At 40.8% G+C, this 12,790-nt stretch overlaps 1 protein-coding gene across 4 annotated transcripts in view; it reads right to left on the bottom strand.

Annotated features, from left to right (window-relative positions):
* The window catches only part of CHD7 (chromodomain helicase DNA binding protein 7), a 193,022-nt gene that overhangs the window by 65,510 nt on the left and 114,722 nt on the right, over window positions 1-12,790 (bottom strand). For all 4 annotated transcript variants that reach the window (XM_060393435.1, XM_027972980.2, XM_027972981.2 and 1 more), the window contains 3 exons: window positions 8,804-8,945; window positions 3,922-4,059; window positions 2,790-2,855 (listed from right to left, as the gene is read on the bottom strand). In XM_060393435.1, the coding sequence (XP_060249418.1) occupies window positions 2,790-2,855; window positions 3,922-4,059; window positions 8,804-8,945 (346 nt within the window). The remainder of the gene's footprint in view (window positions 1-2,789; window positions 2,856-3,921; window positions 4,060-8,803; window positions 8,946-12,790) is intronic.

The raw sequence follows: 12,790 nt of genomic DNA, 5'->3' as shown, positions 1-12,790 counted from the left end.
ATAGAGCTGATTATAATCTGCAACCCCCAAACCTGCTGACTATGCCTACCAAAGCACTATCAATTGAATGAAAATTAATATATCCCATGCAAACCACAGGCTATTTACTCAAGTCACTTCAGTTCAGTGAAGGGGATTACACTTTATAGTATGTCAAGCATTTACATTCTGCCATATATCTACAATTCACAAATTAACAATTCTAGAGTCATTAGAAGGACTAAAACACAGCCTTTCTAATTAGGTTAATAGTGCTCATTTCTGCTTGAACAGGAGTGAAATTTGGTTGAGATCTTATATTCATCAGAGAGGAAATTCTCAAGGTCAAAGAGTCACCAGGTAGGTAATTCCATATATCTTCATTCTCTACTCTCATTTTGAAAATATCTTTTTTTTTTTTTTTTTTTTTACTTTTTATTTTGTATTGGGATATAGCCGATGAACAATGTTGTGACAGTTCCAGGTGAACAGCGAAGAGACTCAGCCACACATACACATTCTGTGTGTGGGATTTTGATCCGATGACACCCTCGGTTGGTAATAAAATATCCGTTCCATTTCACTGCAGTGAGCTGGGCTTGTGTTTCCCTGTCTGACTGAATACTCTGGCTCAGCATCGCCCAGCAGAACTCTCTGCACCATCTTGAAAATATCTTGACAGGTTGCTTTTATTTTCATATGAACCAGAATGCTATCTTCTGATAAAAATCTATGCCTTGAATAACACAATAGAACAGCAAAACAGTCCTGGAGCAAAGGCAAAGAAGAATTTACCACTGGTATAATACCATTTCAAGGATCTCTAGAAAGTATTTGAAGAGTTGTTGTTAAGTCACTAAGCTGTATCCGACTCTGTGACTCCCTGAACTGTAGCACACCAGGCTTCCCTGTCTTTCACTATCTCCCTAAGTTTGCTCAAACTCATGTCCATTGAGTTGGTGATGCCATCCAACCATCTCATCCTCTGTCGCTCCCTTCTCCTCTTGCCTTCAATCTTTCCCAGCATCAGGGTCTTTTCCAAAGAATCAGCTCTTCACATCAGGTGGTCAAAGTACTGGAGCTTCAGCTTAAGCAACAGTCTTTCCAATGAGCATTCAGGCTTGATCTTTAGGATTGACTGGTTTGATCTCCTTGCTGTCCAAGGTATTCTCAAGAGTCTTCTCCAGCAACACAATTTGAAAGCATCAATACTTGGTGCTCAGCCTTCCTTATGGCCCAACTCTCACATCTGTACATGCTTCCTGGAAAAAGCACAGCTTTGACCATACAGACCTTTGTTGGCAAATGGGTATCTCTGTCTGGGTATACTGTCTAGGTTTGTCATAGTTTTTCTTCTAAGATGCAAGCATCTTTTAATTTTGTGGCTGCAGTCATCATCAGCAGTGATTTTGGAGTCCAAGAAAATAAAATCTGTCACTGTTTCCGCTTTTTCCCTATCTGTTTACCATGAAGTGATGGGACTGGATTGCCATGATCTTCATTTTTTGAATGCTGAATGATTTTTGGAATGCTGAGTTTTAAGCCAGCCTTTTCAAAGATTTCACCTTCATCAAGAGGCTCTTAAATATTTCTTATTTGATAAACCCAGGAGTTCACTTTAAATCTTGTAATTCCTCCACTCCTCATCTCTCTCACTGGAAGTTACACTTTGTATTCACTTTACATTTTTTTTTCCCAGAAAAAAAAGCTTATTTTACATGTCAAAACAATGAGGTTATACTTCCACCCACCTTGAAAGCAAAGAAAAAGAAATAACTGCACTTGATGATGAGTCAAGCCAGAAGACAGACATTTATACCTAAAGGAGACCATCTCTAGAGACAAACAAACCAAATACAGTTTGCTAGAACATGTAAATGTACCTGGATGCCTATGTACTTCTTCAAACTAGAGCATTTTCTCAAACTGATGAAAAAGGGGAAAGGTTGACAGGGAGTCTCCATCAATAAGAGAAGTAGTGTTCCTGGAATTCACTGTCACAGTGTGTGTGCCCCTCAGGGACAAGGGCACCAGGCTAATAAAGGATACTTAGGGCTCGCCTTCACGAATCAACATGAATTTCAAATAATTTGGAAGGATAAGGCATATTATCTTCAAAAATCATACTGAAAATATTTCAGTATTTCACTTCTGCAGTAACAAAAAAGAAATACTAGTGAATATTTCAATTGCATATGAAAGGACTTTCCTGGCAGTCCAGTGGTTAGGACTCTGCACTTTCACTCTAGGTGGTGCAGGTTCGATCCCTAGTTAGGGAAACTAGGATCCCACGTACTGCAAGGCACAACTGAAACAAACAAACACACAAAATCCCCAATCAAACAAACAAACAAACAAAGAAATTAGAATTCAACTGCATGTGAAAAAATGCTGTGAAAAGTATGAGAAAACACCTACTTGCTAAAATGATAAAGAGAGCTTCCAGGGTTGGGGAGTGGGGGTAGGGACCTTCCTGAGAGAGATGACAGATTCATGTCTATGATTTTTTATGAATAATATTTATGAAATAGGCAGCCTATGAGTCCTATACATTTCTTTTGAGATGTTTTGAGTTCCTGCCTACTCTAAATGGGGTAATAAAGCACTGACTGTTTGATACATTTTAATTTCATTTGGGGTTGAATATCCCAAAGATTGATACTGGACTAATATCAATTAGACAGGATTAGAACCATCAGCAGAAGTTTTATTTTACAATAGTGAAATTTTTAAAAGGAAACTGTAAAACAAAAAATAATTTTGAGTCATACCCACACCACAAGTTTTGATAACTCCACATGGGCGCTTACCTGTTTTTTTACTGAACGACTGCTCATAATTTTTTCTACCACTGGACCATCTGCATCAACAGATTCCTAAAAAATAAAGCAGAAGGGATGAATGCAAACAGAGAGCATACCATTCTAAGCTACAAAAGTGAGAAACCATTCCCTTTTGCATCTCCCTCCAAACCCTTTAAATTCATACCCTTTAAATCACTGGGCAGGATCGCCAGTGGGAAATACAATTGAAAAGAACAAAAATCTCCCTCTACAGAAAGGCAAAAAGGGAGACCTGTGTTTATTACTTGACGATTATGTGGTTTAATTGCATGGACTAGCATGGATCCCCAAAGCCAAGGAGCATTCAGAAACTCCAGCTGCCAAGAGAAATGATCTCCGCATGATGGCAAAGACCTGACTTCTCCCTGTCTGGACCCATGGGGTAAATATACTCATCATTCTGTTATTGTAGGCAGCTTTGATCTACAGAGGTCACACAAAACGTTACAGAACAACCTGACAGAGTGCAAATTACCAAATGAATTACAAAACTGCATTTAATACATTTTTCAGTGGGTTACCAGTTTGTTAACTAAAGCACAGTGATGGTAGGAAGAGGACTTTAAAAGAGAGGGGGGAGGGGGTGGAAAAAAGATATTCACAATAATCAATCCTCCATCACTACCCATATTTTATAAGCTCTTTTATCCATCATTTACATTGCATGGAGAATAAAGTATGCCCTGCTGGGTACTACACGGCAGTAATTTCATAAAGGGGTTCTTATGATGCTGAGCAGCAGGAGACAAGCCTGAGTGGCTTATTAAAGTCCCAGAAGCTATACAGCACTGAACTCTCAGAGGGAAATTCAGTCTCCCTGCAGCCCAGCTCTGACTCATCCTCAACAGGGACCATTAATTCTCCAAAACGGTGTCAAATTGTGTATCACAGGCTCACACTAAAATAAATTTCAGTGAACAGGGTTTTTTAAAAAACCTACTTCTAAACCACTGATTTCCCAAAGTGTGTTCACCAACACGAGATGGATGTTTCCAGCTCAAAGTCCAACACGTCAAATGAACTTCTCAGATACCAGCGATAAAATCTCCAGCCTACTCTTTGAAATGCACGCTGGAACCCCGCACACCTGGTTGCTCACCTGTGGCTCTGACTGTGAGGTGGTGGAGGGGGAGTCTCTCCCAGCAGCATCTGCGTCATCGGCCTCCTCATCAGAGATCTTGAACTCCAAGTCCTCGGTGTATCGCTTTCTCTTCACTTGCCTGCTGGACCGTCGTTTCTAAAACAAAAACCCACCATGGAGGGCTTAGAAAGCTGATGCTTATTTCTGTTTCTTTACATGCTGCTTCTTAGAATGGCAAGGGTATATTTATATTATAAAACCACAATGATCTTAAAGAAAAGTCAGTAACTATAACCTTGTAAATCATACAAAACATCACACTGGCAACAAATAGAATGGGAAAGGGGGAAATCTGAAGTCAGACAGATTTCAGTCAGTCAGTCAGTCAGTCAGTCAGGTCAAGGTCCTGCCACTTCCGGCTATGTGGCCTTTAACTGGGCAGCGGCAGTAACAACACATCTTCCTCCTCCTTCAGGTAGTGAGTTGCTCAAAAGTGAAGGCAATACTGAAGCTGGGTGGTGGATATATAAGACTTCATTAGGCCATCCTATTTTTGTATATTAAAAAAATTTTTTGTCCATGATAAAAAGTCTAAAAAAACTGAAGGCGTTAGAAGGTACTTTGTGAATTATAAAGTTCTATATAACTACAGTTAGATTATTATTCAAGGTGCCAATAATATTTCAGAGGTCCATTTAAATAGAAGGCATGCATTTTAATCTTGGTCCTAAAAGAAATAGTCTGAACATTTCTGAAGAGATGAAGGACTGAATGGCAGAATTTATAATGAGCAACTATGATAAGGAACTTTACTTTAAAAATTTTTGACTGCACTAATTAAAATGTAAAGGACTGTTAACAGTATTAGTAGGAACACTGGCAAGATGCTGTCTCATCCAGTGGACAAAGTAGAACCTAATACACTTTTGCAGGACCAGAGTGGTCAAAACATAAAACCTGCCCAGTCATCCTGGCAAGCAAACTCCTAGGAAGCTACAGGATGCATCCAGAAGACAAATGGTTAACTAAAAAGAAAAGCAAGTCACATAACAATTGGTTCCTTACAATTCCAAGATTAGAAAAACCTTGTGTATCTATCTGCATATGTGGGCCATCAATATATTAACTCCTCCAGGGAAACATACTGTGTATCTTGTTTACTTTCCTATGACCCAATGAATATTTGTTTTAAAAAATTAATGTATATGTGCATGTTTTCAATAATAGGAAAAAAATCTGAAAAGACACAACAAACTGTTAAAGCTATTAATTTGACCTTTCTGATATACAAATAGGTTTGTCTGTTAATTAAAAATGGAGATAAATAACTTTCTCATTAATACGTGTATGTGATAAAATCTAAGCTAACTCTAAAATGACTTTCGTAAGTTTTAAATCACTGAGCAAGGCAGGACTATTACAAATGAGCTGGCAAAGCACACAGAATAAAAAGAATATGGAAAAAAGTAACACTGATACAAACTGCTTTCTAAGAATTATGAAGAAAAACCTTCTGAAGAGCCTTGCGAGTTTTTTAAAGTTGGGACAGTAAGGCAGAGAGAAGCAAATCACCCCACCACATGGACCTCAGGAGGTATGGGCCAGAGACCAACAGAGCCCAAGTCGGGACCACCAAGCTCCAGCATCCTGTACCAGAGAACGGGACCCACTGCGTTTTACTGTATTACGTCTGTGATTCCCCTGCTCTCAAAAGGGGGTGGGAGCCCACTCACAATATAACTGGTACAACAGGACCATCAGAAGGGTCATTGGAGACTGGGAACTTTTAGCTCTACATCTAGGTATTGGGGGGAGTTAGGAGGAGGCATCCAAATTCTGACTTTCCCCTCTGACCTCCCTCTCCTCTCCAGAATAACCAATTCCATGTGGAGGTGACACAGAGGCCAGTGGGGGTCCTGCCATGTCCCATCCTGCCCCACGTTACCTTGTGAGCCCTGGCATCGCATGTCCCCATGAGAATGAGCCTGGTCTCTCATTGTGTGACCTTGAATGCATTATTTTAGGGACCTCAGTTTCCCGATCTGCAGAATAGGGGTAATGGTAGTAGCTGCCTCATAAGTATGCTGTGACGATCACAGAAGGAAATTCACTGGAAGCATTCAAAATGGTGCATTCAAAACGTGCTAATGCTAAATGCAATTAGTAGTGTTACGGTCATCAGCAACTAGCTCCACTTTCGCAAGGAAAGTCAGGAAGCAGCGAGGCTCTAAAGCCAGGCTTCCTTACACAGCCTCCTTCCTCTCTTCCCACAGCTCATCTGAAGTAACTCCTCTTCTGCCTCACTTTATCACCTCCCACTTCTGGCTGTCAACTTCTTTAAGATGCAAGAGCCTGTTATCAGGAACAACATTTTAATTTGGTGAGATTTAGCATAATCTCTGTATTTCATTTGATGTATCAATTTCGCTAAATGGAAATGGATTAATCTTTATTCTCATCTTTATGTCATTACTGAACGGAGAACATGCTACGGATGACACGTCTGTGGTGCTTTATCAGGCTTCCGTGGCTGGGGCCGCACCGCCCCAGGATTCTTTCAGTGCAAGTAACTAAACGTCCTTGGACAGAGTCTAAGACAAACCCACTTTAAACTAAACCCCACTCTGATAATGAAGAAATGTTCCAGTGCAATAAGACAGAGACTTTTTTTTTTAATATAGAAATGTATGTATGAATATAACTTTTATAATGAAAGTTTCTCCTCATATTAACTTTGTGTTACATAAGAGTAAAAAAATATATATACAGTTAGAACTGAATTTTCTGAACTATTTAAATGTTATATGGCTTCTTTATCTTCTAAATAATAACTGATCTTAAGTTCATTTATTTTGGGTATCAAAGTTCCTTTTCCAGTTTCCCAACATAAAATAATTTATTACATAATAGGCTTCTTTAAGATCTGTTAGATGATTATTATTTAAAAGACTTGGGGAGTATGGCTGATTCATGCTGATGTTTGAGAGAAAACAACAAAATTCTGTAAAGCAATTATGCTTCAATTAAAAAAGAAAAAAAAAGATTGGGAGGGGATCAAAGTAAAATGTAAGAATCGCACTTAAAGCTCAAAACTTTTGAATTAACACCAAAATAACTTGTTAAACTTGGATTGTTTTAAGAATTTTCTTACAGCTAAAATAGGTATACTGAACAGGAGATTTAAATGTGTTGTCACAACCTCACTGTGGCAGTACTTTGTGACACAATTTTCATTTGGGTAAAAGAAAAAATAAGACATGGTGTTTACTAGAGGTTAAACAAATCAATCATAAAACTCAAGAACTACATGCCCTTTACTGAAGTGTGTTCGACAGGAAGAAACACAACAAACCAGCAGGCAGCATCACTTCCTGTGCGGAGACACAGGAGGGACACTGAGAAAGAGTGACTTGTGTGGTTACTGACTTCAGCTGTGCAGCCCAGGACAGTTCAGCACCAGCCAATGAGAAAGGATGCACCGATGTCCATTTGCATTGATTAGCATTGTCTATAACTGAAACGCAGAAGAGGGAAAACAACACAAAACACTGGTATTTCATAAAGCCCATTTGGGTCTGCATTAATACAAATGGATTTTTAAGATTCAGTAGTGTTTGTGAAAGAACTACAGAATTTTCTTGCCCTGTGTGAAAGTCTTCTTCATATTGTCCAAATAACTGCATGAAGGTCCTAGTTTAAGCAAAGACAATTCAGGGTGGGGCGGGGGGGGGGGGGGACCACGTGTGAGCGTAAAAATTAAGCTCAAAATCATTAAAAATACTTTCGTTTAAAACTCCCTAAACAATTAAAAATATCTACTCACCTCTCCCATATCTTTTCACTGACACAATTCATTCATTCATTCACTCACTCTCTCTTTCCCCCTTTCAGGCCCTCTTAGGTTAGGCCACTCTGTGACTATGGGTAACAGGGAGTTCTACTTAAACACACACACACAAACAAACGCTATCTGAAATTCTTTAGCACAGAGCTGTATATTGCAAGTACTTTGTTACCAACTTTGAAGCAAATTAGTAGGTACAAGGAGTACTGAATATGCACCAAACCATTAGAAAAGGTCAAACTTGCTTCCAGGGGCTGCTTTCTATCCTGGCAGGACGCTCAGTAACTGCTACTTGACAGCAGAGATGTCATTCACAGAAGCCACGTTCCCAGGCACCCCAGAGGACCACGCTGGCATGCTTCCAGGGAACGTAACAAGGAAATAATGTTCAACAGTCACGTGGAGGGATCCCTTACTTACAGTCCTCTCAGTGGAGGCAGTGTGCTTTACACGCAAGAACCTGAATTCCTGATGTTTATTTCAGGGCCAGTCTTTCAACTGATTCCTATAAAATTGTCCAAAAGTCAGGAGAATCTAACACTGGACAATCGTGCAGAGCTGCCATCCAGAAAGTCACTCAGTTGGTTCATAGAAACTTTAGTATTACACAAACACATCTCGACTCTGACCGTCAGATGTCAGAAACCTTAAGATGAGGTACAGATTACATCTTCAACTTTGTTATGCAATATAATTGACAGGGAACGAAACTTAGGAGAAATTTAGAAATGTGGATGAAGCTCTTAATGAACCAATATATTAAGAATACATTAACACTAACATATACATAAACATCAAAAGATACCTTTACAGAAATAAATGTGAAGAGCCTGTTTTATTTATCATAGAGTCAAAGATGGCAAAACCACGAAGTCAGGCGTTTAATTTCAGGCTGGCCGCCCAGCTCTCATCACAATGAATATAATGTTCCAGACAACAAAAACCCATCTTTACAGCAGCCCTATAACAAAGACAGGTAGGTCCAGTGCACTTGATATGCAGCTAAAGTTACCCATGCTCAACAACCACGGCTCAGGATCAGAATAAAGGTATTACCTGAACACCTGGGTCTTCATCGTCTTCGGGAGGAGGGGATGGTGGGGGCGTTTTGTCCAAGTCTGAATTTTCAGAACCTTCTGTTTTTCCCTTGTTGACCTTTTTCTTCAAAGCACTTGCTTCTGAATCAGGTTTCTTATTACTAGAATCAAAGTGGATCACTTAGTGTTCACTTTTTCATGAGGTTTTCCACACACCCCATGCCTCTGTTTCCCACACAAACATCCCCGAAGTATCAATAACTGTGGATAAATCAATGCATGTTGGCCATCGAGAGTTAAACAGTACTTACTCTCAATTAATTTTTACAGCAAAACCCCATACCGATGACCTTCGGCAAATATCTGACCTAATTAAAAAGAAATGGCATGCAAAAACTGCTAATAATCACACAGAGTACATTTGTTTATCAAGACAATGAACAGTCTCTGCCAATACAGAAAGCCCTGATGAAAAATCAGATTAAGAAGTTGTTTTGCTATCAAGTTTTTAAGGCACCAGACTATGTTTTTAAGACTTTCAAGGAAAGCTAGAACATAATGATCATTTTTTCATATCTCCTGTGGATAGCTTTAAATACTCCTAAGTCCTTTTCTTAACTAGTAGTATTGCATGTCCTCTTTTACATCATTCAGCTACATTTTAATCCAATTTATAATCTTTTAAAATATAACAAAATATATAACAATTTCCTCTTCTACACAGTTTTATTTAATGCTATGTTCTTAAGTAAATATAAGCTTTATTTTGGTGCTAGGCGTTTTTTTTAAGGTGTCACAATAGCCTGTTTTTCAAAAGCTAGCTCTCCAAAATACAAAAACATAGCAGAGTGACCCCAATAATTCAAGTTCATGATCCATAGCATGTTTCCATCAAAGGTTAACAGGATTTGAATGTTACCAAAGTCAAGAGACAAGAATGAACTGTAAGGAAAAAAAAAAAAAGATTTTAAATTTAAGTCTACCATCACCTTTAGAACCTTTATTTGCCATTCTTTTAGAATGCACTCTTAGTGCCACCTTTCACAGCAATTTCCAAACCAGCCTCAAGGTTTCCTCCTAACATTGTTTATTATCATTTATTACCCAACATTTAAAACAATCCAACCTCAGTCACTATTACTTTTTACTACTGAAAACAAAAGATACATTTCAAAAACCTTTAAAAAGTTTGAGCTTGTAAATTCCTAAAAAAATATGCTGCCAGAATGCATTACTTAAGTAGCATTTTTGTTTCAGTCCCAACTATTACAAAAGGAAAAGAGGCCAGGATACCCAAACGCTTTAATTTCAGTAAAGCACATGTCATGTAAAATATTTCAAAAGTATGTGTTAATATAATTGCACACCTAAAAGGGATTTTTGTAACGAATAAATAAGATATTTGATAATACTAAAGTAGTCATTTTCAAATCCTCAGAGCTTGTTTTTTATTTTGTGCTGTTAATATCCTAGCCTAGTAAATAGCCCCATACGGAGAAAACTTACAACGATTCAACATTATAGCAAACAGCAGTTAGGTTTACAGACTTCTTTTTAATTAAAAAAAAGGGGGGGGGGAAGTGTCCTAAAAACTTTAGGCCTCCGAAAGATCCACAGAAAGCATAATATTTTTTAAATTAAAAAAAAATCCATACAAGAGTTCCTCATCCAACTATCCCAGTGTTTATGCTACACATGGACAGCAGTCTCCCCTACTATGAGGCTCCATTCCCAGCATTTATTTCCGCTCTAACTGCCACAAATTATACAATACTACAGCTGAACGCTGGGCCCCTTTCCTTTCATCTGCACGCCAAGAGCAATCAGATTACCCTGGTAACCAGCGGTCACATGACCAGCACCTGCTCTTTTGGCTGGATGCCACTGACTAAAGCCATCTGCTTCCCTCAATCAGCTTTCAAACATTCTCAACACCTGCGCTGCAGTGTTTTGTGGTTTCTTTTATCAAATCAGTGCAAAACTGCTTCCAAAACTTTACATATTTCTCAAATTTGTTTAATCAGAGGTAGGCCTGTCACAGAGTTGAACAGCTGCCAGGTAAAGCAAGTTGGCGGCTCGTCCTCCGCCCGTGCCCTCTCCACCCTGGAGCGCAGGACACCATTTGATTTAGTGGGGTTACTGCACCCAGGATGAGCCATCCTCCAGGAGAGAAAGGCTCGCTGTCCCAGAGCCTGCTGGAGCCCAGGTCTGAGGAGATGTCAATCTGCCCAAGAAGAGACGTGCTCATGCGTTTCCATCTGTCCTTGGCTGGGGACGCGCCCCATGGAAGCTCTGAGACCACCCGAGGTCGGACAGGACCCCTCCAATCGCACGGACAGAACGCCGGCAGCCCAGGGAAGCGCCCGGCCCAGCTCCGATGGCTGGAGGATTTCTAATCTCAGTAGATTCTGTGCTGTTCATGCTGCTCAGAGGCAGCTCAGCGTTTCCTCACTAGCATCTTCTCATGACATCAACACATAAACCAGCAACACACGAAGAAGTCAAATGCTACAAAGTCTTCATGTCACCCCAACACACGACAGTCAAGGACCAGAGAGAGTTATTTACATCAGATTGCCTTTGCCACTATTTCGCAGTAAGCTCATTTGCACTTTCAACTGTTACATTAAAACTGCTTTGCCCCCAAAAAGCCAGAATCAGAATTTTTTTTTCCCCAGCCAATGAGGGTAATCAGAGCACTGATTTCAGACAGTCCTCAGTTCATGTTCCAACTTTGTCACTGCTAACCTGAATGTGATCCTGGATACATCTTTAAATTTCCCTACGTCTTTAAATTTCCCTGAGCTTCAGTTTACTCATCTACAAAATGAGGTTACTAATTACACCCTGCTCCAAGACTCCATCTTTCCAGTGCCTGGCACCCACGGCTGGGAACTGTTCTCTGACTATGGCTCAGACCCACAGGGCAGAATAACCAGCAGACACTTAAGGACAGGCCACACTACATTGTGACTGCTTCATCTAAGCCACTCGAAGAGACGGAACATCCCGTATCAACAGAGCTCAACACCAGCTCAAAGGACAAACGAGCAGACCAGCCCAGCAGCCACTGCTTTAGTGCAGACACATATCACATCTCACCGTGACTGTCACAACACCCAGACTGCTGGAAAAAGGACATGAATCTCAGGGCCACAGCCGTGACTCAGATGTGTGAGGTTCAAAACTGATCTTTCGTGATGTCAATGCCAAAACATACACATTCCTCTTCCAAGTTACAATCCGGAGAGCTTGAGCGCATGGAGAGGGCAGCTCTTCCGGTAGGGGAGAAGGGAATGGTATTAACAAGGACGCTATACCCCATGACCAGACACTATGAGGTGGGGGAAGAGACCCTGGGCTACTTGGCGCAGATCTACAACCTCACAGCGCCTCCAACAGCTGCAGCGCTGGCCTTGGCCTGGCGCCCCATCCGCAAGCATGGCGAGGAAGACTGGGCTGCATGGGGGTCCCCCCCGAGTGGCCTCCGTGGAAAAGCCACGTCTGTCCTCATGGCTACCCTAGACTGGCTCTGCCCACCTCCTTCCCCGAGCTCTGAGATGTGGTCCTGCCACCCAAACAATGCCCGCAAACCCATCCTCCAGGCACCACCAGGGCAGCTGGCTTACAGGCAAACCTGACCTAGTCATTCTGCTGAAGTCCAGTCCCACGTGTATTGACGTCTGAGATTCTACACGCAGCTTTTACAGTCAGCGACGTGAGCTTTCTTTTTCTATTCTTCCCACGTCCTAAACCCCCCATCTTCCACCCTATGGATACACAGAAGCACTTTTGAAAGCATACACGTGTCTCCTCAACCTCCACTGCCCCTCGCTTACTCATCTGCAAGGCTTAGGTGGACATCACTCACTCAGAGAACCATTTTCTGGCCACCAAAGTCTGGATTAGTCAGATCGCATACCCTCTACATGCCACACGACATATCCCACACACAAGGGATATTTAAAACACACAACCCTGAGGGCTAACATGACTGCAGTGCAGT

Source organism: Ovis aries, chromosome 9 (assembly GCF_016772045.2).
Source record: "Ovis aries strain OAR_USU_Benz2616 breed Rambouillet chromosome 9, ARS-UI_Ramb_v3.0, whole genome shotgun sequence".
Classification (NCBI taxonomy): Eukaryota; Metazoa; Chordata; class Mammalia; order Artiodactyla; family Bovidae; genus Ovis; species Ovis aries.
The sequence above is the reverse complement of the archived record's forward strand: the minus strand, read 5'-3'. Positions and strand labels throughout refer to the sequence as shown.